At 32.4% G+C, this 25,550-nt stretch overlaps 2 protein-coding genes across 4 annotated transcripts in view; one reads left to right on the top strand and one right to left on the bottom strand.

Annotated features, from left to right (window-relative positions):
• Positions 1-5,062: 5,062 nt before the first annotated feature.
• LOC148610282 (neuronal acetylcholine receptor subunit alpha-2-like) lies at positions 5,063-20,394 on the top strand. Of its 3 annotated transcripts, none has more exons than XM_088542610.1 (4): positions 5,063-5,219; positions 16,679-16,815; positions 19,227-19,372; positions 19,660-20,394. In XM_088542610.1, the coding sequence occupies exons 1-4, from the start codon at positions 5,174-5,176 to the stop codon at positions 20,198-20,200; spliced, it is 870 nt and encodes a 289-aa protein (XP_088398736.1). In that variant the 5' UTR covers positions 5,063-5,173; the 3' UTR covers positions 20,201-20,394. The 3 variants fall into 3 exon arrangements, with proteins under 3 accessions (XP_088398736.1, XP_088398735.1, XP_088398734.1); XM_088542609.1 differs by lacking the exon at positions 5,063-5,219 and adding an exon at positions 8,664-8,804; XM_088542608.1 differs by lacking the exon at positions 5,063-5,219 and adding an exon at positions 13,638-13,782.
• Positions 20,395-21,560: 1,166 nt separating this feature from the next.
• Positions 21,561-25,550, bottom strand: part of LOC148610281 (uncharacterized) — a 29,765-nt gene continuing 25,775 nt past the window's right edge. The window contains exon 24 of the mRNA XM_088543182.1: positions 21,561-24,710. Within this exon, the coding sequence (XP_088399308.1) occupies positions 24,636-24,710 (75 nt within the window). The 3' untranslated portion in view covers positions 21,561-24,635. The remainder of the gene's footprint in view (positions 24,711-25,550) is intronic.

Here is a 25,550-nt window from a genome sequence, read left to right as displayed (position 1 = left end):
GATTTGATACATCGCATCTACCCAAAAGAACTTGAGATAAAGGATACTACAGATACTGTGAAGTCAGCCTCATATCTTGACCTACACTTAGAAATCGATGGTAAAGGAAAACTATTGACCAAACTTTACAACACACGTAATGACTTTTCATTCAGAATTGTCAACTTTCTTTTAATCTGTGGCAACATCCCTTCGGCACCTGCGTATGGAGAGTTCATATCACAACTCATACGTTATGTCAGAGCTTACCGAAACTACGCATACTTTTTGTATCGCGCTAGAACTCTAACAAATAGGCTTCTGGGAAAGGGTTATGTTGCTACAAGATTGAAGTCATCACTACAGAAGTTTTATGGTCGTAATCATGAACTCGTGGATCGTTATGGTGTATCCACCTGTACCATGAAAACTGATTTATTCAACGGGTCATGGTTTTCCTTTCCCCGTTTGTCTACCCCGGACGACTTTTTATGAGCAAGTCGGCGGGTGTTTCTAGAAAAGCAGAGAACGCTTACCCTACCGGTGCACCTGGTCCATGCTCCCAGTTTTTAGTGGAGTCTGAGTTGCTCATTTGCCTTTGTTACTTTGTATGTATGATTTTAGTTACTTTATGTTCTTTGTTGTATATGTCTGTTTTCCATGTCTGGTCTTTGTCCCTGGATTGCATTCTTTTGATTACCGCTATAACCTTGGTTCCCTTGATTACTCTTTCAACAGCTGATAACAATTTACAGGCTGAACCAAGAAGCGTGCATCCATTTTGTCTTTTCTTACATGACTAAGATTTTGTCCATTGAGTGATTTGAGAATCAAAAAAAAAAAAATAACAAGAAGCTTGGAAAAGCGTATGATAAATGTCTGATTACATATAAAACATGTATATAGTTATAGATGGTGCAATTTATTTACAAAATCTTATAAAATTATTTCAAATAGTGCCATTTATTTATTAACCTAACATACAACTCTTATTGTTATGTTTTAATGACTGTTGACATTTTTGAAAGATTTGACGATTGATTTTTTAAGACTGCCTTGCCGTATCCATCTGCACCACCAGAACTGATTTGTAAAAGGTGTCATAATTTTCCTGTCCTCTTTCGTCTACCCCAGACTTAACTTTTATATGAGTAACTCGGCAGGTGTTTCTAGAAAAGCAGAGGACGCTTACCCTACCGGTGCATCTTGTTCATGCTTCCAGTTCCTAGTAGAGTTGTTTATTTACTTTTGTTACTCTGTATGTATTATTTTGGTTATTTCACGTTCTTTGTTTCGTATGTTGTCTTTGTCCCGAGTATTACAGTCTTTTGATTTCCGCCAGAATCTTAGTTACCTTGATTACTTATTTACTTTGTTTGCATGTGTGTTAACCTGTACTCAAGGAATATCAACTTACTTCTTGAAATTCTATATATAAATTTTGTCAAGTAATCATAATCAATATTTGATGAAAGCAATCTGTTTTTGACGTGATTCTTTTGAAAACATTTCATACATTGAATAGTTCCAGAATTTAATTAATTTTCTGTGTTGTTATTTTATTATAAAGTTTTATGTTCAAGACTTGTATTCACACACACACACACACACACACACACACACACACACACAAAATAAAAATAAAAAAAAATCTTATAAAGTTATTGCGCAATTGTACCTATTAGTCGATTATGTCAAAATTGTTCATTATGGGTCATTTTATCATGCCCTTCGACCAATTTTGAATTTTCCTAAATGCCGTTTTGGATGCAAGCCAAGGAATATCAATAATACAAATATATAAACATATGATACATGGCGTTTATAGCATTATGTAAACAGTTACAGTAACCAGAGGATCATTTGTATTGGAATAATTCCTGCTTAATGCTTATTGCTTGAATAAACATAAAGAAATTCTAGTTTTTGACATTAAAGAGGCGACATGAGAGTACTAAAATGGTATGACTTGGCTCTTGTACGATGTATGGCACATAACATTGTAAAGGTGCCTTTTTATTTTGCTTTGATGGGAAACACAATCGCGTTAAGGGAAGAGACCTTCTGACAATCAATGCTTTATTTATCAAAATAAAAGTTTTATTTCATTTGAGAAATTGCAATTACAAAAAAAAGAAAAAAAAATTCTGGTAAAATTGTTTCCAGAATATGAACTTAATGGCATGGACTTTGATACAATATTTATATGTATATATATATGATAAACGAGTCTGTTTATGGGTATTCGCTGCTCTATTTAAGACTAGCAAGGACATCAAAGGGTTGCAATATCGTTAAAAATCTGTCATGCAACAACAATAAAAGAAAATATTGATAGGTCATAACCTCGTATTTCAGATTAAAGCATTGGCAATTTTGCCCGGGAAAATGATTTCATGATCTTCTTTTTTTTTGGTAGGTTTAAGCTATTAAAAAAATCACAGCAATGACAAGAATTTAATAAAACAGTAGTCAAAACGCAATCCAGAGACAAAGGCTAGAATTGGAAAACAGACAAACACAACAAAGAACATAAAATAACTAAAATAATAATACAAAGTAACAAAAAGTAAATGAACAACTCGGACTCCACTAAAAACTAAGAACATGGACCAAGTGGATCGGTAGCGTTAGTGCCCTTTGCTGTCTAGAAACATCCGCCGAAATGCTCAAAAAGTCCGGGATAGACGAAATTATAAAATTCCCAAAACTAGAATTGTTTAATGAAAGTACGTCATCTATATGGCGGAAATTGAGATTAAAGGATCTAGCTAAACAATGTTTCTTATTTGGATTAGATCAGCCATTTAGTCAGTCTCATTAGAGTCAGCTAGTAGAGGATCATAATTTGTTCCAATTGGAATGCTGACCGTTTGTTTTAAAACACGTCCACCATACTGGACAAATATGTTGTCGATAATAAATTCGAACATTTGGGAAACATCTTCTTCGGTATATTTGGAAGATAATTTGGATTTTTTTTTATAAGATATAGGGAAGTCCTACAAAGAACTAAATATCTATATCTAAGTGTTCTGTCGTTTTTGGAATAACAACGATGTACATTTTCTTGAAATTGACTTTAACTTAGTATGAGGAATAGAGTATAAAGAGTTGAAAAATCATAATTTTAATGCTATTGTATTCTGATAATAATCTTGAATTGAGGATATCCAGTAGACATTTTTTTCAGGATCCACATTCAATTAATACAACTACGACAGTAACAAGTGTCGTGGTACGACTGAAAACCCTCTTTGACAGCTGTGAGTAGAGAAGTCAACAGTTTTAAAGAGGTTGGTGAAAATTGTTACGAAATCAACTATGTTGCGTTGATTGTATGGATTGTTGTGGAGTTTAGGAAGCCAGTACATAGAGGCAGATGATAATCATTGTTTTTGATAGAGAGACCAAAAGAGGATATCACAGATTTATGGTTTTCCACTATCTCCTCTTTGAAAAGTGTGGTAGCAGTATAGGTCTTGTTACTGCAACTATTGTTACATCTACCTCTGATAATAAACATTTGACGTAATACGTTTTGCCGAAAAAAAAAGTTTTTTACTTTATCTGCTGGTGCGACATTTTAGTCAAGTATAGTAGGCAATATTTTCGCTAAATTGGGGTCTTTGAAAAATGATGTAGCATGGACACTAATTGACCTACTTAAAACTTTTCATAGTTTCAAAATTAAAAACGTTACAGCTTTTACCCATTCTGACAGAGAATCAATGTTTTCTTGTCTCATTTATCAATTTCCTTGCGTAGTCTTCCACGCCATCCATAATAACTTTAAAGTTATAATTCCAATTTATGCAGCGTGCTTCACGGTACTAAGGACCTTTATAAAAGGACTTTGCGAAGAGATTCATTTTTGATGATGATGGAATATCCCGTATTGACGTGACCAGAAGGACCATATTTGAATTTTAATTTTTTATAAGAACAGTCAGGTACTTTAGCCTTGAAGTCCTCAACCTCGAGGTCCTGCAATAGCCTTTTATAATTGAAAAAAAATGATGCAATTGGAGAAGTATGGGAATATGAAATAATCGAAATAAATTTGTCTAGAGACTACACAACAAGAAGTGTCTTAAAATCTGACAAAAATGACTGAGCTAAACATAAACAGGTAGCATCCTTAAGCATGACCAGAAAATAAAACCAGACTTTTCTACTCTACGTGTACTCGTAATCATAAGTGCAAAGCATTTTTTTCTGATTTATGATATCAATTTTGATATCAACCAGACAATACGAATTAAGATGTTCATTTTTTTAAACACGACCACAAAATATAAGGAATCAGGAGAATACAGAAAAATAAACAAACAGCCGAACAAATAACACAACAAAGAATGCACTAGCTACGTAACTGTGATGGCAATCGGAAAGGGTATGTATCTCATTAAAGATTTTCTATTTTACATAGTTTTGCGCCATTTTATGGCATATCAAAACATACGTTTTAACTGATTGAAGCACTTTCAATCATAAGAAGTATTCAAATGATTTACACATTTACTCAAATAAGCAATGAGATAATACATTGTTCATTTCTTTGACGTTTACCCTACCGGTGCACCTAGTCCATGCTCCCAGTTTTCAATAGAGTCTGAGCAACTCATTTACTTATTGTTTTGGTTATTTATGTTCTTCGTTGTGTTTGTATGTTTTCCATGCCTGGCATTTGTCCCTGGATTACATTCTTTTGATTTCCGCTAGAATCTTGTTTCCCTTGATTACTCTTTGAAACTCCTAAATTCTGCCCATTTAAATTGAGTTTTGCATTACTTATGGTTTCGAAAACTATTAAATTATTTGTTTGCTTGTGAATTCAACCTTTATCAAAAGCATAATAAAATACTTTTACTTTATACAATACCTTCGAGTGTTTTTATATTGCAACACAAAAAAAAAAAAAAAAAAAAAAAAAAAACCGAAGACAAGCGTCATTCCATTTTATCCCCCAATAGGTCAATCTTACGACACATTAGTGGAAACTAAGTCGTTTAAGCAGTAAAAGTCATTGGCCTTAAAACCCCTCTATCAAAAATGCAATTAGTAGCTTCCGTAAGGTTGATCATATAGAAGAATGATTACGTGTCCAAATGGTTAAATCTGTTTTCTAGTATAAAATTCTGTAACGAAGAATTTCATTCATTATTGACTCTGGATCAAGGTTTCAGCAGACATGAAAACATTTCTGTTATGGATTAATATTTTCCTAGTTGTAAGGGGTAAGACTTGAACTTCATTTCTAAATGATTGTATGCATATCGTGATTAAAGTTATTTTACTCTAATTTCACATTTACTTAAAACGTATCTTTTAAATATTAATCAAATGTTTTATTTGCAAAGTTAATGGTTAAGTTTAAAATGTAGAGAATTAACTAAAATGTCCATAAGCTAGTATAGCTATTATACCATAATTAGCATGAAGAGACTGTCCATGTAGAAACCAGGCAGTTTCTATGATATGGATGGCACATGGTATATTTTGTCCCACGGAATATTGTGTTCCAATGTAATGTGTATATCATATGTATATCAAATTTTACAAAGTTTTTTTTAATCGAAAATAGATGGCTCAGAACGTGATTTTAAATGTCTCTAAGAAACCATATTTTGTATAAATTGACAGAGTTATTTTTTTTTAATGAATTTCAATACTTTCTATGTTATTCATTTCCAACAATTAACTTTGATAAAGGATGGATTTGGAATATAAAATGGAAGTATTTTTCAAACAAAATTGGTCATGCGCCACTTACTGCCTGGCCTTTGCGAGAATGCTCTATTTAAAGTAAATGAGCTATATTTTTTTCATATTTCACTACTGCAGTAAAACGATATGACAGGGAGCATGTTTCACAACATGAAGATTCGCTATTTCAAAGTGTCCTTGCATAATTATTTGGTTAACAATTTTTATAAGATGAATATTGCACTTGAACTGTCGAGTAACATGTTTCCTATAATTAGCAATATCCTCATGTTTTAAATAAGTGTCATTACTCTAAAAAATCTTCAGTTTTATCTTCACGGTTAGGTGAAGGAATGTGTTAACTAGAAGGGAAATTTTTGATGGTATTTCTTTGTACATTTTAATTGGATTTATGATAAAAAAAAAAAAGTTAAAATTGTTACACCAGTTGATAATATATGGATATATAAATTTCAAATGTTTTTCTAAAATGTGCAAAATAAATTCATTTTCGAGAGGGTAGTGTTACAAGATACAACTTTTCGAATTACTTTTATTCTTTACCGCTCTTCATGGCAGATAAATTTAACAGTTGCAATTTTTGTTTGTAATTGACGCCTAATTTTTAAAAGGATGAGTACTTTAGACTTATATGCTGGCCACTTAAACACATATAATTGTGTCAATATTTAGCTGGTTTAATCTGGTTTTGGTCTCCTATTGCATTGACATATTTATGTGCATATCGTTCTTGTTACAAATGTCCACAAAGTGCTACTTTCAAGAAGATTATAAGAGCTTTTAAGTATTCAAGACTGAAGCAAAAATATACTTCATTTTTTTCCCTTATATTTCGATTGAGATGTCTATGTGAAGTTACTGCTCTTCGTTTGACCAAACTGTATAGCATATAATTCATGTAATTTAATACAACAGCGTTTCATCAATTTGACAGACCATGTTTTGCAATAAGTTCGAAACTAGTTTATACAAGAGTAGGTCACCAACGAAACAGCTAAAAAGTGTCTAGATCCAGTCTTCCATGAATTCTAAATACGAGCCAGTTTGCATGTCAATGAAGCCGGGACTACCGATCTTAAAGTCTTCAATATAATTCAACCAGTGATTTAACCCGCGACCTCATGCCCTCGATGCTAGCATGAAACTATCGAGGTTGTCTGTATATGTTGGGAAGGTCCAACAAATAGTCAGTTAATTCTACTTCACAAGTTATAAAGAGTAATCAAGGGAACCACAATGCTAGCCGAAATTAAAAGAATGTATTCCAGAGACAAAGACCAAACATGGAAAACAGACAAAAACAACAATGAATATCAAGTAGCTAAAATAATACATACATGGTAACAAAGTTAAATAAAAAACTATGACTCTACTAAAAACTTGGAGCATGGACCAGGTGCACCGGTTGAGGAAGCGTCTTCTGCTTGTCTACAAACACCCCCAAGTCCAGTATAGACGAAAGAGGAAATGAAAACTATAACACGTTGAACAAATCTGTTTTCATGGTGCGAATATATATAACGTAAAGATCCATAATTTCATAATAACGACCATAAAACTTCTGTAGTAATATAATACTATTCACGAAGCCTTATTGTAAGAAGTATAGCGCGATACAAAACGTGTGCGTAGTTACGGGAAGCTCTGGCATAACGTATAAGTGGTGATATGAAAACTCTATACGCAGTTGCTGAAGGGATGTTGCCACAGATTCAAGGAAAGTTGACAATTCTAAATGAAAAGGCATCACTTTTGTCGTATAGTTAGGTCAATAAATTTTCTTTACAATGGATCCTTAAGTGTAGCTCAAGATAATCGTTTCGAAATGGTATGTACGAGTTTCAAATCAATGGTCATTTCATTTAAATACCAATACCGTTTTTTTTGTTGTTGTGTTTGTTCTGAAGTTATGCATTGTCTTATTCAACATCTTTCTATAGTGATTATTACGTTCACAAATATAGGACCTAATGATTACAAAATGGGTTTGAAGCAGAAACAACAACAACAACAACAACAACAAAATCAGATGAACAGATTAACGTAATTTCCTTTAGGGGCTTTTACAAGTAACAGACATATTCAAACAAGAAAGACATTTGTTACTTATTAATGCCTTGTTAACGAATGGAAATACATCGATAATGGAAAACAGAAATTTTAATTCCATCTCTATCGTTTTGTTTTGAATAAATGTCGGAACAATCCCATTGATTTATTATTTTAAGGTATTATTGGCGGTATACGACTTGCCAATGCAAACTGAATATTTCGTCAGACAGAACTTTGGCTTCGAAAAGGTCTATTGCACAACATGAATTAAGATAATGACCAGGCGAAAATGAACATCATGGGTTTTGACGTAACTAATATTAAGGAAATAGTATGAACCTTTTACACTGGTTCGATCGTATTTAGATTACGTTTGGATTCTTTGTAAAAACACAATTTTCTCTATTTTGTTATCAATAATAGATGCCATAACACGTTTTAAGGACATTGAATATGAATAAATTCGCTTTCTTTGTACTGAACATTTTTTGAGAAGTAACAACTATTTTTCCGAAAATGTTCGTTTTATACGCTATACCCATGGTCGATGTAATAAGACACGTTCAGAAAAGAAAACTCCTTTGTTAGGTACGTAATTGTCTTAGAACTGCATACAAATAAATTAAGCTTAAAAAACAACAATATTGACATTTAGGTAACATAAATAAAGCAACATTGTGTTGGTGACGTCACAACGAAAAGTTTATAGTATGTTGAAAAAAGTAGGTTTAATAAATAGATAGTTTTAAATCAGAAAAAAACGTAACCGAAAGACAATACAGGATATACAGATTATTAGGCATTCTTTAAATAATTAATATCAGTATATTTGAGTGTTGGATAAGTGGGTTTAATTTCTCTGACATAGAACATGATATTCAAATGTCTGGTTACATCTAGATATGGCCGGTTAAACAATTAGCATACATATATAGTGTATATAATTACCCAACCTTAATACCACAAAGATTGGACAAACTTTACGGTGTCAGTAAACATGGACACTTTTTTAATGATGATTGCATTGTCAGTATTCGGACATGGTAAGATTTGTACTTTATAAACCTTCGTACCAGGCATGCCACTACACATCTTTAAAATATATTTTGACATAATGATCTTATATTCATAAGTATACCAATGGAGCATTCTGATTTGTGTCTATGTATGATGTTGTTTAGTTATTCAATTGTTTCGGTGTCTATTCTACTTCGCCTACCTATGACGTACGAATTTCATGATGGATACCCTTCAAATGGTAGTTTCCCTCAAAGTCGTATGAATGTACCCAATTTGAAGAAAGTTTCGTGTGTTGTAAAACTGATGAAAAATATATTTCGAATGTTTAAAAATACACATTTTGACCATACTAATGAGCATACCACGAATTACAGTGGATGCAATTGACACAATTCAACCTTTGAAGAAAGATATTTGAAATTTGTTCCAAAAATATTGAAACTAAAAAAAGGTCATCCATTTAAATGTACAATCGAAGATCCAGAATTGTCAAAGACAGTTTTCTGTTCTTAGCTATACGTTTTGTGTGTAAACTATTTTTTTTAGAAAAGTTCACGACAAAAATCATTTTGAATTATTGATTCAATACAGGTCTACCACCGTAAGAACCATTGTACTATCATGCATTGGCCTAGGTACATGTTTACGGATAACTACTATCTTTTATTGATTAAATTGATACTCAAAATGATGTTCCTTTTACCGACTTAAAGTCCGAATCCTAGTGAGGAGCTCATTTTTTTCCATTTTCGAACAATGTCCATACCGCTCGACCAGGTGATTGAAAATAATCAAATATTTTAGGGAATTAAAAAGTCTCGTACAGTAGTTTTATTTTATTGGTCACATAAAATCATGAGTTCGTAAATTCGTCAATTCTGATTGCTTACGTTGTACAGTTGGTATCGACAGGACGCGTATAAATATAGTCCAGAAGTTTTGTGATGAATTTTTAACATGTGAAAATGTTAAACATCAGTTGGTTTGATGCTTAATATCAATTCCGCATCAGTTCCGCATCAATTTTGTCAACCCCGTGCATGTCCGGGTGTTAAAAGAATAGGCCTGCAGCAACGCTAAGCTTGTCGTAAAAGGCGACTAAATAGTGCTCAAAAACCTAGCCGGGGGCTAGGCGCTCTGCCCACAGAGCAACTGGGATGTGTGCCCCAGATTATGGAATGGGGTACCCCTTGCGTGCTATATGCTGAGGTTGTCAGGCTATAATACGGAAAATCTGACCGCAAACCATAGTAGTGCACCGTGTTGGGAAAGATGCCACGTTTCTTGAACGTTAAAGAACCCTACTGTGGTATTCGATAGAAGTAAGAACCTTTGCGCTCCGCCACAGGAGGCTAAATTTCCCGACCCTGCCCATCCCTCCCTTTTATCTTGTGGCAATCAAAATTTGTCGACCCTATTATCCTTGTGCCCCATCCTTTTTTTCATTTCATCATTTCATGTTCATTTTGTCATCCATTTCATATTCATCGTCTGAATATAGCTGACATATTGTTGCTCGGAAGTTAAACCCCAACAATCAATCAATCAACTAATTAATTTTTTCAGCCACATGTACAAAAAAAGAGCTGTTGTTGAAATTTGCGTAAGGTAATCTTACGAAAGGGTTGTGAAAGAGGGACTCGACATAATAATGAAATTGTTTCAAAATGGCAGAAACAGATACTCCTTCAGTTTCTCGCGGGTTAAAGTATTTCTACACTCATACATATTAGAAATCAAGGTTTTAAGCATGTTCGTTAAAGCTCTTGTGTTAAAAGTCTTATTTTAATTTTCTCGAGTGTCGAAATATTATAATCCACTCAAAACTGAAGAAGAATCTATATTTAATCAACATTTATTGGAATCTATTGCATACGTTATGTGATATACTGAATAAAAGAACACCTGCGGAAACATAAGTGGTCCAGAACTATTGACCAGGCGTTCAATATTATAAAATGATTAAGAGGGTGTCCAAGCAAAGAACCTAGCACTGGGTGACACATGACAATTTAAAACAATTAAAATTCACCCATTTCATATCACAAATGCAATCTTTCTCAATGTTTAATGTTGGTTTTGGATTAACAGCAACGATAGAAGAGAAATACATAACATAGAAAGCATTGAAATTCATTGAAACAGGGGAGATAACACTTTAATTTGAGCAAAATTTAGTTGCTTTGTTAGAATTATTTTCTGAGCAACCAAGATTTTCCAATTTTTTCATCAAACAAACTATATACCTTTTGTCATACATATTGTATATACATTACATTGGAACTGAAAATTCAGTGCGATAGAATTATCCTGCCTACTCATATCATAAGATCTTCCTGATTTTTATATGGAAAGCCTCTAATATATAAGGTTAATGTTCATTTGCAACCATTTTTTTTAAAAACTAAAATTTTTGCAGAATAAATGATTGGAACTTATCAATTGTAGTTCATCGTCTTTGAAAGAATATATTTGTTAAAACAGAAATAAAAGAAGATATCATATTTTATCCATGCCCTTTATATATAATGGGTTTTTCGTAGGAACATACCCATTCAGATGAAATACGTTTTCCTCAACATGGAAACATTAACTTTTGTAAATGCATTAAAACTAATGGAAATGCGTCGATATAGAGAAATAAGGAACTGAATGGTATTATACTTATTTTGTTCTGGAAAAAACATTAAAACGGGATAATTGGTGTACCCTTTTAAAAAGCATACATGTTAATTAGTTTACAAGATTCACAGTTTAACGAAACTACCACTTAAGACATTACTTTATCTTGAATTGTCTTAATCAGAAACGAAAGTTTTCAACGAGACATGGTAGTGTTGTCTTTTTGTGTCGGTATAAAGTTTGTAATGATAATGCACTACAGGATTTAGAAAATGTAGAGGAAATTCAAAACAGCAGTTTGTGTCATATAAAGCTGATATAAACATTAGAAAAGCAATTGAAATGTGCTACGCTGTACATGTAGAAACTAGGTTGTCCCTATAATATGGGTGGTACATACTAAAGTTTATCCTACTGATTTTTTACTATATAATGTTTATACCATATTTATGTCAAACAGTACAAAGGTGTTTTTAAGTCGACAATGGATGGCTCAGAGGTTCCCGAACAAAGCGACCGAATTTTGCACAAACTAAAGAGTTATCTACCTTATTCAAAAACCAACAATTATCATTTAGAAAGGATGAATTTGTGATATGAAATGGGTGCATTTTTTTTAAAACACAATTTGTCATGTGACATCCATCCTGTTTTTTCATGGACACTGTCTTTAATCTTCCAACCATCGTGGATTTGAAAGGAAAAGATGTAGAACACTTGTAAAACCGAAGTACATTAAGACGTTGTAATAACACGCAATTTGATATTTCCATACATTTGCATTGAGATACGTTCAGCTATGTGACTCATTACATACAGAAACTGTAATAAGTCGATCAATTTAAAAACGAAGAGTCAATAGAGCATAGAATATTTACATTGCGCCATTTTAAAGTGGATAAGAAAAGTTGTTGACCGTTGGCCATTTCACATAATCTTGTCTTAATCAGATGTTACTACGCTGATTTGTGTCTCTTAACCCTTCGTATATTGACATTTAGGGTAAGGTCAATTATGAATCAGTCTTTGTAATTATCATGCAAAGTTTGTAATATGTTATACACCCCAAAAAGTCCACACATTTTTATTTTTGTTATTAAGTTGCTTTATAGGTCTATATGGTGAAATGTATAACCATTCATTCCAATCTGTCTGTTCTTAGGAGATAATTCACAGAGAAAGTCCAATGGTTTCTATTGTATTGTAGTATCATTTACAGAGTTATCCACCTTTATTCTGAATACTACAGTACAATCTATATTATTATATCTCTTGTGAACAGGGGTTATATGAAAAACCTATGTGAATTTCTGTTTAGTATAACGTTTTAAACAAAATATCAAAAATAAGAATATGTAGGTTTTCCAACCATGAATCACATTTTGCATGAATCATAGCTGGAGTACTACTTAAACAGAGCTCTTGGGTTGAATGAACTTTCTATTTACACCATTTTCCATTCTCTTTCTAGTCGTGGCCCCGTCCCCATTCCCCAATGTAATTTCCCCATTTCCGACTGAAAAATTCCCATCCCATCCCCAATAGAATCCCGATTGCAACAAATACTTACATAATGAAATTTTTCATTCATAAATTCTTCAACATTTAGGCTGTTACTTTTAATTGAATTTAATACATTTAATTGCAAAACCAAATTTTGTGATTTTGTCTACCCACGAAAAACTCAAAAATTGGTCACTAACATTGAAACTTTCACAGTAGTTGGTATCTACATACGCAGTTATCTACTGCAGGGTCAATCAAGTGTTAACCTGGGTAATTTGGGGCTGATATGGATAAACATGTTGTCAGTTAGGGATCATTTCAACAGGGAAGAAGATACTGTAAATTTTAAAACTAATGCCTCCTTCCTCCCATTTCGGAATTCCCTACATTCTATTCCCATCCTCCCATCCTTCTTCCTCACCCCCATACACCATATAATGAGAAGTGTTCCTCCATACAAGTACTGTAACTAATTATTAAAAAGAAATGTTGCGAATACTTGCGCACAATATTGATGTTGTTGACCGTTGTCCACTTAACAAAAAAATTAACTATTCACATTGCTGTAAAAATGATAAGAAATTTTGCGAATACTTGTGCACTATATTGATGCTGTTGACCGTTGCCCACTTAAAAACAACATTTGACTATGCACATTACTGTTTAATAACCGTACGTATATTGACATGTAGGGCAGTATCACTTAAATAACAAGATTATATTGGTTAGAACAATAATTGAGTAATATTCCAAGTAGGTTACTTTGACTGAAGTATAAAAGTCGTTTAGAATGATGGTATATCTATTATTTCAATAACAAAGCAAACATGGAGACCTATCTGTTATGGCTTAGTTTTATCTTCTGTGCTTACGGTAGGTATTGCTTATAAATTTTTTATAAAATGTATGTTTGTTTTGTATTAATACGGAGGTCGATCAATATATGAAATATATAGGAAGAGTACATTCTTTTATTTATTTCATAGAGCCATGGAAGGAAAATTTGATGGTGCATTTTTTTTATCGGTCAAAGGGTTCCAAAATTATGACTATTTGTATATTTTAACATCAATAAGTATGTTGGAAGTAATTATTTTGATAAACATAGTGATGTATGTTCGAATTATTAAAGACTGAAATTTACATGCTGTATTTTTTCCAGACGAAATTTCATACTTATTTTTTGATTCAATGTGTTAAAACTGAAATTTTTGAATGACTTAAATTGTATAAAACTGCCAGAGAAAACTACAATAGCTCATCGACATCTATTGTAAATGATCCGAAAAGGCCAATTATAGTCTCGACCACTAATGAAAAAACATTGATTCTTTTAAATTGCGATATAGTAGTTATTGATAAACATACTGCACACAAAAAGTGAACGGTTATTCATGTTTTCTACTGTGTTTTAAGTTAAATGTTGTCGCCACTACATGTAAAACATACTCGTCAATGATATGATTAACCATTAACTTTATTTTCCTTCTTCCTTTTTTTTTTGAAGATCAGATAGTCACAAAACACGTACTATAATAATTCAAATATGGTATTGCTGTATAACTATATATTCAAATTGTAAAGAACATGGGCTGATGATTTAAAAAATGCCATTTGATAGGTTGTGCACGACTATTGGGAAGGCGCTTAATCAGAGTGTTGCTTATATTTTAATACACGTCACGTTTAAATAGTTTGATGAATTACAAGTATAGTTGTCATATTTTTTGGATTTTTGTACTCCTCTGATTTTACCCATTTACTAGAATTAATATTTTTTTAAAAAGAGATCCCCACTTTTCATTTCATTATTCATTAAGATAAACCTTAAAATGAACTTTCCTCTGGGATTTTAATAGAGAAGACCTTCCAATACAAAACCAATAAAAAATCGAACGAAATCTTGATCCCGACAAAATTTCACTTGCACATATCTCAAAAATGAGCACACTGTTCTAATCAAATTTCACAACCCTTTGAAATCCTTGCTATTTTTAACAGTGCAGCGAACATCCTTAAAACTGTCCCATTTACCTGTGCATCTGTTAACATTGACTTATTTGGATCAGAAAAAAAGATCGATCAGAGATGTACAAAGCTGAATAAAAACCTAAATTTAAAATTTTCAAACTTTTGATTCCACGACGCTTGACTCATATCCAATCATACAGTTATGTTTCTTCTTTGCAAGGAAACTGGTTTTCGTTTGAAGCAATCATTCCATTGTATTTTCATTTTGACAAAAAAGTTAATGAGGCGTGTATATTTAAAATAGTTCGATCTTGAACAACGGTATTATGGTACATTAATAGACTGGTTACATGTCAAGTGATTTGATCTTCATAAGCTAAAAAGCTCTTGAAAAAAAAATCCTTCTATGAATGAACGATTATGGATTACAATTGCAACACCCATGAAAAGCTTTTGTAAATTATTGTATCTAAAGCATACACACCATGACATGATGTGTGAATAGTTAATTATACTGCAACCGTTCTATTTGAATAGCCAAAATACATTGACGTTTTATTTACAAGTGATATTCAGTCTCTGACAGAATAAACTTTACGTGACCGTTCTGACGTCACGAATGTTACATTGTTTTGAAGTTGTCTGGATGTCGTCATTTTTTGTTTCAAATTTTGTTGCAGTATAAAGACAATAACAATGCACTGACTTGATATTGCTGCTGCAAACAAAAATTGGTGATTTGATGAAGAATCCTTGATAAATGAATAATGTCAATTTGAAAGTCGGGACTGACTGATTTACAAGTTGATTGCAAGCAAAAGTATTTAGCTTACACATTTTATATTGTAATGTTTAAAAATTAACACGCCCCATTTTTTTAAACAATCATTGTGTTTTCATTAGTTATGTTTGTTTTTAAGAAATTGCAAAACACGATTAGATGTATGTCTGGTCTTTTCCCCTGAATTACATACCTTTGATTTCCACTAGAGTCTTGGTTCCCTTGATTACTTTTTCATAAAAAAAAATATTTGAGAAGAAGTTTGATAGCAAACCTTAATTGTGTAAAAAGGGGTTTTATTTTCAAATGTGATCATAAGTAATGCGAAAAAAAAAACTTAATTAAAACAACTTAAAAATGTTAGGCACAATTTTGACAAGAAAGAAACATATATTTCATTCATAGACACATACATACTAAAAACCACCATACTTTTGATATTTTACTATTAACCAAGTTTTAGATCTCATTGTACGTAATATGTACTTTTCCAACTATTACTTAAAATAGCTTTAAAACAATTATCCTGATTAACTATGTCAATGAAAGGATGATCTCACTTAGTGTTATAAAACGTATGAAGTATCTAACTGTAGGATGTAGACAATAAACCATTCATAGCGCAAGTAAGGTCAATGAAGTCTGATTGTCGAACAAAAACATTGTTTGACGTCTCACTTTTGAACTAAATCAGCAAAATGTTGTTATGATGTTATAGTCGGATAAAATGGATTAAAATTTGGGGCAACATTCTTTTTGTTACATATGATGCTGAATAATCCCGTGGTGTTTTGTAGAACCTTTGTTTGACCCTGTTTTGCAATATAAATTCACACAATGAAACCAAAAGATCAATACTAACAAAACGTTTCGTTTCTACGAGCAAAAATGGGCTGCTTTGTTTTTGTTTCTCCAGTGTGATACACGATTTGTGGTTTTCGACACAGTTTTCAATTTTTTCATATTTCAAATTTCTATCATTACATGTTTTATGCATCTTATTTTGTATGTTTTTAGGACGACCTGACATTATAGAGGAGGATATTTTAGATGAGATTTTATACAATTATAACAAGCTTGCCAGACCAGCTACACTTGAATCACCAGTCGTCACGGTCTCACATGGGATAAATTTAATCAAAATTGAAGAATGTGTACGTATATACAGGTTAAACTTTTATAACTAAACTCTTTAAGTATCAGTCTTTATAAAACATAGACAGGAAGTGATTCATTTCTGTCAAAAACTCACCGTATTCAGTTTTATTTTTTTATTAACTGTTAAATTTCACATATCTCATTTTTCAATTGGTGGTTGCGGTTTTGTGATACAATCTATACAGATGACACATGAAATTAGCACTTTGCAAGAGTTATCGTTCTTGATTTGTTGTAATTTGGTAAATATAGTGGGACTTGCATGTGTAGTTTTTCAAAAGTACAGATCTAAATACAGAAAGGACTTTTGTCACATAAACATATCGCATATAAACACCAAAAAGAAACATGGGTTTTTCTACACCATGAACAACCTTACCATAGGCAGTGTTTGGATTTCATATGGATTGGTACCTAAAACTTTAAACAATATTCGGAAAAGGCAGGTGTTAATTTACCCAGGTTAAGGTTCAAAATTGATTTGAGTAGATGGGACTTGTGATTCGTTGAGAAATGTGTTTCGTTTTAAACGGTTTCACTGAAATAGACCCTTCTGTGCTAACGTTGGGGTAGTCGATGAGCATGCGTAGAGCATGCTTAATATACACTTCCGCGAGGACAATTAGTTTTTTTATCCAAGCTCTACCTCGCGGAAGTGTATATTGAACATGCTCACCAACTTATCACAAAAAGGTCTATAGTATTTATAGATTCACTTTGTTTGTGTCTACTTTAAGTTATCCATTCAGTCATTTACAATCATTTTAGCCACTTGTACAGAGTTTAAGGAGATTTAAGATATGTAAAAAAAATAACCATGCATATCATACGTAAATTTCATTTGTCCCTGCTTAAACAAATTATAATCACGTGGTGCTGTAGCATTATCTAACATTGTTTCTAATTCTTGGTCCTGCTGAAATCAAACTTTATGTATGCCCATTTGACCAGACATGAAATAAATAGGGCCATTCATAGCACGACGTTTTGTTATTCTTTGCATTGAAGATTTTTTATTCAAATGGCATAATTTAAAAAAAAAATCGCCTTTACTGAATTTCGTTTGTTCAGAAGAAATAGTAAATAAGAATAATCAATGGAACCAAGATTCTAGCGGAAATCAAATAATGTAATACAACAACAACGACCAGGCAGTCAAAATAGACACATAAAACAAAGAACATAAAATAACTAAAATAATTCGTATATAGCAACAAAAGAAAATGAGAAACTCGGACTCACTGAAACCATGGACCAGGTGCACCGGTACAGTAAGTGTCCCCTGCATTTCTAAAAGACCCACCGAGTAGCTCATATAAAGTCAAATCCGGAGTAGACAAATGAGGAAAGGAAAGCTATGACCCATTTCTCAAATCGATTCTCATGGTGCAGATGGATCCACCGTAACAATCCGCGAGTTCATGACGACGACCATAAAACTTCTGTAGTGAGGACTTTAATCTTAGTAACATAACTCTGTTCAAAAAGCTTAATTGTAAAAAGTCTAGCGTGGTACAAAATTCTGGGAAGTTCTGTCATAACGTTTGAGAGATTTGAAAACTGTTTATGCAGGTGCTAAAGGGATGATGCCACAAATGAGAGGAAAGTTGACAATATGGAATGAAAAGTTTTCGCGTTTGTCGTTTAGTTTGGTTAAGAGTTTTCCTTTACCATGTACCTCTAAATGTAGGTCAAGGTATGACGCTGGCTTTACATTGTCTGTAGTATCCTTTATCCACAGTAAATGTAATAAACAAAATCCCCGAAACAGGGTTTGTTTAACGATAATATTTCATTTAAGTAGCGGAATCTGATCTTGCATTGTTCTTTCCTTTGGCTCAGATCAACTTTAAGATCCGTCTCATCAGAGTGAAGGAATAAATCAGCAAGTAGAGGAGTACAATTTGTCACAATTAAAGCAACAGATAACAAAAAAGTGACAAGAAAGCAAAACTTGAATCAAACTGATAATAATAAAGGTTGACATTCAAAAAAGTAAATTTTTAGAAAGCAATAAGTTTACGCACAAAAAAACCCAAAACATTCACTTACCTTTTTAGAAGGTGAACAGCATTGGATAATTTCATCAAATCCTGTTATTGAAAAAAGTTTTATTTATATTAAAAATAACAATTTAGCGTACTGATGCCATGATCGTCTTTACACAATCCACTAAACTGGAAATCAATGAATTTACATTCGGAAAGGTTCAAGCATGGTACGCAAATAATCAAACTGAAGAAACTGAAAGTGAACAATTACAGGATCAGCAAAAATATACCTCCACTGAGTTTACAAATGGTAAGGTAATCAGTGAGGACAAAAATACTAAAGACAGTAACTGAAAGTGTAAATGTAGTACCCTACGAAGAACAGTACATTCATATAGTAATTTGTTTTTTTCAAGGATGGGAAAAGTTTAAAAGCAATGACGTGGCTGCCAATAGAATGGGTAGATCCAAGACTACAATGGTCGCTAGACTTTTATAACTTGGAAGCGATAACGTTACCATCTGATTTACTTTGGACCCCTGACATTGTTCTTTACAACAGGTATGTATTAGAAATGTATAATGTCAAACAATATGTTAATGTTTGACGCCCTTACACTTTCTATAGTATTGATTATGAAATTTTAGAGTTGCTTATAATCTTATACACAATTAAGCATAGTTCTGAGAGATTTTAAAAGAAAAAAAAAACACTTTTTCAAACTCGTATGTTTATAAAAGATGCAACAAGTTTGGTAAATGATGTCGGTTTGAATCATAAACTTAAGGGAATGTTTATTTATCACATCATTTTGACAAAATTACTTGTAACTGTGTCTTTGTTTTCAGTCCAGCCTCTCATGCAGGGAACGTGTATAACCCACGTGCTTACATATTCAACACTGGTTCCGTCTCCTGGTACCCACCTACCATAATAACAACAAGTTGTGACGAAAGTGAGATCGATCCAAATACAATATTCTGCTTGATGCGATTTGGTTCATGGTCTTACAGCGGAAAAAGTGTGGATATTAGGGCGTCCTCCAATTCAATCATGATTGATGAAGACTTTATCGAACACCCGGAATGGTTATATGTCAATTCGTCAGTTGTAAGAGTGATTCAAAAGTTTGAATGTTGCCCTGATGTTTATCCAAATCTAATATACAATATTACACTGCGTAGACATAATCCAGATAAGATTCAGAATATTGAAAATGAACTCAATGAATTTACATTCGGAAAGGTTCAAGCAGCGTACGCAAATAATCAAACTGAAGAAACTGAAAGTGAACAATTACAGGATCAGCATCAATATACCTCCACTGAGATTACAAATGGTAAGGTAATCAGTGAGGACAAAAACACTAAAGACAGTAACGGAAAGTGAAAGAGTGAATGTTACATCTATCATTTTTCGACTGATGTTCATAATGCTATTTAAATTCATCTCAATTTTCATTTTCATTTTTTTAAATCATTTTCCTCTAGGCTAAACCACGTTTCACAATTGCTGTCCATCTCTTACTTTGTCATACTTCCCAATAATATGAACTCAAATTTAACTGTTTACAATTGTTTCATTACGACTCAAATGTGACTTATGTGTTTTACACTATGTGGGTTCCTCTTGTCAAGAAAATGGTAAGGCTTTGGAATTGATTTACAATTATGCCAAAACAAACTACAGGAACAAAAAATTGAAATACGGTGAAACCTTGCTAGACTGAGCCTCTTACTTTACAATTGGTAATGTTTTGCTTTTGTTAATTTGTAGGTATGATTTTAGTTACTTCATGTTCTTCGTTGTGTATGTCTGTTTTCCATGTCTGGTCTTTGTCCCTGGATTACATTCTATTGATAACCGCTATAACCTTGGTTCCCTTGATTATTCTTAGACAAGTGGTTCAGTAACCAACGCTTAATACTGATTGATAAATTGGGCTTAAATAAAATGACCTGGTTATAAGTTTTTGGATTATTCAAGGTTCCAATTAGTAAGGTTTTGTTGTATCATATAAAAGAAAAAAACAACATGAATCAACGACTGACGTGAAATGTGTTCTTGCAAACCAGTACAACGTGCCTTAAACTAACCCCTTTTGAAATGTCCAATGTGTGTTGTTATGACAGGCTGTCGGTTGACCAAGGTTCAAAACACAGTTAAATTGATTTAAAGCTGCACTAGCTGTCATCGGCGTAGATTAGTTCGTTTGTTACTTCTGGTGACCTTAATCCGCTCATGTGTTGTACGGGTCGCGTCTTTAATAAGATATCTGATTGCAAAACGACAGTGGTTATTCAACGGCAAGAAAGACCGACGGACTCAAGCCGTAAAAGAAAAAAAGTTTGAATATATATAAGGATCCTTTTGAAATTTACGTATTGTGGCATAATGCGGCTCACAAATGGTCATTATTTATTTGAAAACTAGAAATAGATGAAATGAAATGAACACAAGATACGTGCTTACCTGTGTATCCACTATTGTTATTCTTTTACCAAGGTTAAAGTATTTTTAACCCAGGTGAATGTCCTGTCGGCAATCTGCGGAAGTAATGGCGAAAAATAATTACTTAAGACCTATCGATCTTCTCTTATTAAAAAATAAACATTGTTTGCACAATATTCTGTAGGTATTATCGACATTTATTGCTTCAATTGCATTACTACAAACGTATTTCGCTGAATCAGCAAAATTCAGACGTATCAAATATGAACATATTTGGCAGCTAATGCAGCGTTAAAGGGACCTTAAAAAGTGTCTGGTGTCGTCAGGTTTTCAGATTTTACATATTCGGTTGAGACACATTGCACAGTATAATAATTATTATCATACAAAAGTCAAATGTGATAGACCTAGGGTAAGGAATATAACTTTTTTCAAATCACTGTTGATTTATTTTGTATCAAATGGACGCTTGGTAGGCTTTGGTTAAATTGAATATGATACAAACATATCACTGTTGCGAGATTTATGTCCCTTAAACTAGGTCTTGCTCCCTAAACCAAACAAATCTTATTTTGTCAGGCGGTTATGTATGATTATTCTTCATTTGTTTTATATCATTTATTGTAATGAAAGGATTGTGTCATATCGAAAATTACTCTATTTTGACAAATTTCTCAGCAAACAGAAAAGAATATTAAAACATTTTTTTACGAGAAACAGACAGTGAAAGAGCAAATATGTAGTATTTAAGCATATTGGCGGCAAATTAGTCAAAATATGTATATTCAATATATAAAATGCCCTATAAGAGTTATAAACACATATATGCAGAAGATAGTGTGTGTGTGTGTGTATTCTAAAGGTTATGTCTAGATGGTCATGACAGGATAGTTAGCCAAACTTTCCTTCTGATGTGTTTACAAAACAGCTATGATAGTCATTTTGATTCATCTGGGAGAGGAAAATCAGGGGAACTAGGATTCAAGCGGCAAACTAGGTTGCAGGGATCATTTGTTTGCCTTTTTTTTAAAATCCGTCGATTGTGATAACCACGTCCTTATTGTAGAAATATGGTATGGTTTCGAATTTAAACTTCTATTACCGAAACTATACGACACGTGAAGAAAATATCAATGTTTAATGCAGCTAGATTTTTTTACAATAAATTTTGGTAAGTTCATCTGATATATTAATAAAGGAAAAAATGGAGTTTCATAATCAGTGGAAAAAATTGAATAAAAGAAATAATCAACAAGTTTTTGAAATTTTGACAATTAATATTCACCCTTATACTTGCTTACTTTTAAATGTTAATGACAACTTTGAATAAGGTGATTTTTTGTTACATGTATGGCCCGATATATCAGCATAATTAATTTCCATGGCAAATAATTTGTGAATGTACTTATACGTCCTATCGTTTAAGTTAAACACATTTTTAATGTTTGATCGTTCAAATATCACCCAGTGAATTTTTTCCTTTCTAAATGGATGTTTCTAGAAAAAGCAGAAATTTATTAAAAATAGCTTAGCAAATTCCTTCTTGAAACGCAGAAGAAGCTTACCCTACCGTTGCACCTGGTTCATGCTCCCAACTTTGAGAAGGGTCCAAGTTGTTCATAAGCTTTTGTTTCTTTATACGCATTATTTTGGTTATTTCATGTTCTATGCTCAGTATGTCGATTTACCTTGTCAAGTCTTAATACTTGGGATATATTAATTTGATTGCCACTCAAATTTTGGTTTTCTTGATTACTCTAACAGGTAAATTTTGTTCTACAGTTAAATTGAATTCTGTTAGTTTCTTAAAGAGCTGTGTGTGAAAAGTCATTACAGTGTTGTAACATCAAATAATGGACATCTCAGTTATAAAGCTTAACCTTAATGTTTTCAAGTTATAGTAAGAGATACACATACAAAGTTCTACGACAGACGGACAGTCAATCAATAGACAAATAGCGTGTTTGCTGTATGTATACAAAAACTTTACATATAAATGGCTGCTGTTCCAAATTACTATTTGTTGGCAATTTCAATTACCAGCAATGCATACATGATGTAAAGTCAATTGATAACGAATTTAGAACAATCAAACATGGCTGATTGTTTAATTTGAAATAAATATAAAGAAAAATATGAAATCTTAATAGTTTGGTGCAAAAAAGTAAAAACATGAATTTAAAGTTTTGTGTAGTGAAACATGCGTAACCGAACCCCTTTTTGGACTGTCAAATATCTTCGGTAAAGCAGGTAAACTTAAGGTAAGGGACGTAACTATTACAAATCACTGGAAAGTTTGTATTTAGCATTTCACATCATTCTCATGTTAGCTTCAAAGTAAATTGGATTAATTTCATTCTGTTTTAAATGAAAGCTTGATAGGGTTCGGTGAAATTGAATGATACCAACATATATCTGATTTCAAGAGTTATGTCCCTTACCCTAGGTTGATCTACCTAAGACGAGTGTTCAGTTTTCAAAGGTAAAAAAGTCTTTGAAATAAAATTAAAGGGTCATAAAAAGGCGTCTGGTATATACTAGTTTCCGGATTTTACAGGGTTTGCAGATTTCACTGCACATAGGATTAAGTTGTCATTTGATATGGATTTAAGCTTTGTTTTTGTCATAACCTTGAATACCTTGAATAAAAAAAGGAAAGGAAAAACAATGAAAACGAAATCGATCCTTTACATAACACACAAACATGAAATGTATATTTGTTTCAAAACCATCTGTACCAATCTGTGGAAGAATCAAGCAGTGGGTATTTTTTTCTGAATATATTCATTTTTACCTTAAATATATTCTAATATATAATTCTAATATATTCAAGAAAACAACTGGAAAGTTATTTAAATTTGTTCTGAAGCATCTGTGACGTATATGCTTTTACTGCTTATATAGGGAAAAGTGTGGTATAAATTTTTCCCGCCATTTTTTTTTCAAGCGTATTTCAACTGAATTTGACTAATCAATATCCTAAGAAGGCAAACTTTCCTAATACATTGATGGATATTTCTAGAGATAATGAGATATAAGTACTTGGATTACGCAATCAAAATCTACTCTTTTATTATTCACGTGCGACACATTTTGCCTGATTCTTAGACAAAGTAGTACTTAATGCACTTCAAAAATTAAATGCAAATAAATCAAATGAAAACATGAATAAATACAAATAAGAAAACAGAAGAAAAAAAAACATGTGTTTGCAAAAACATAGCAAGAACAATTGCAAAAGCAAAATATATGAAAAAGCAAAAATAATCATACACAATGGACAAAAAAAAAAAAACAAAAAAAACCCAAAAAAACAAAAACAAACTTTACGAACAACCAAGTTAGTATTTAGTTCATTGAAAAACATCCTGCTTCAGGCGTTTGCGTATATATTGAACGTCGAGTCCAAATAGACATATAGGGCTTCGTAGCATCTTTTGTATTCATCCTGTAAAAAGTAAACATACGTTTTTGTTTTGTGCAATATGCATGATACAATTAACACACTATTACAATTACCGACCTTTTACATGAAAGGTTCTGGTGAACAGATATCGGACTCCAATCATATGCTTAATATGATGTTTAATTAATAAGCACAATTCTGTGTATGAACTACGCAATAAGTGGCACATCATTTTTCTCAATTTGGTTTTTGTTTGTTTGTTTTTTTTTTGCATCAAATATCTTTAGTACAATCTAACTGAACAACTGAAAAAGCTAACTTTACAAACACTTTGATGGTTATGTCCGTATATTATAGGATATAAATACTTTGATAATGCAATAAAATCTCTGCATTTTTGTTCTTATATACATTTTGCCTGATTCTTAGACAAACAAGTACTCAAATAAGATCACACAGCACAAGTAGGTTGTGCGTAGGTATTAAGTGCTTACAATTAGTACGTGGGCTGTGAAAACCCCAGTGCATCCCCCACTCATCAACCAAAATATGATTATCAGGTACCCTTGTACCTCCCATTTACGAATGTTTTTGTCACCAAAAAATTAACTGAAGTATTTATTGTATTTTTTGGCTACTATTTATACCGCGTTAAGGCAAAAATAATTTTTAAATAAGTTTTTTGATTCTACGAACTACTTCTTTCTACAGAACGAAGTAAACTGTCATATGTATTTACATCATGTAGCCTAATGTCTTAGCGTTACAATGGTACCAAGATAGTTGCGGTAACACTGAGGGTTTTGTAGTAAAATTAAAATAAATATTGTAGGAAACAGAATTGTCTTATTTTAAAATTTTGGCACATTTGTTAACATACGT

Source organism: Perna viridis, chromosome 8 (assembly GCF_037379345.1).
Source record: "Perna viridis isolate PV_CMFRI_1.1 ecotype Kerala chromosome 8, ASM3737934v1, whole genome shotgun sequence".
Classification (NCBI taxonomy): domain Eukaryota; kingdom Metazoa; phylum Mollusca; class Bivalvia; order Mytilida; family Mytilidae; genus Perna; species Perna viridis.
Note: the sequence above shows the minus strand (reverse complement) of the source record. Positions and strands in the feature narration are given on the sequence as shown.

Excerpts from the sequence above, each read along its gene's own strand:
- LOC148610282 (XM_088542610.1), top strand. The coding sequence starts at position 5,174 with ATGAAAACATTTCTGTTATGGATTAATATTTTCCTAGTTGTAAGGG. Across the intron at positions 16,816-19,226 it reads TAATCAAAATTGAAGAATGT|GATGGGAAAAGTTTAAAAGC; the intron begins GTACGTATATAC and ends GTTTTTTTCAAG. Across the intron at positions 19,373-19,659 it reads GACATTGTTCTTTACAACAG|TCCAGCCTCTCATGCAGGGA; the intron begins GTATGTATTAGA and ends CTTTGTTTTCAG.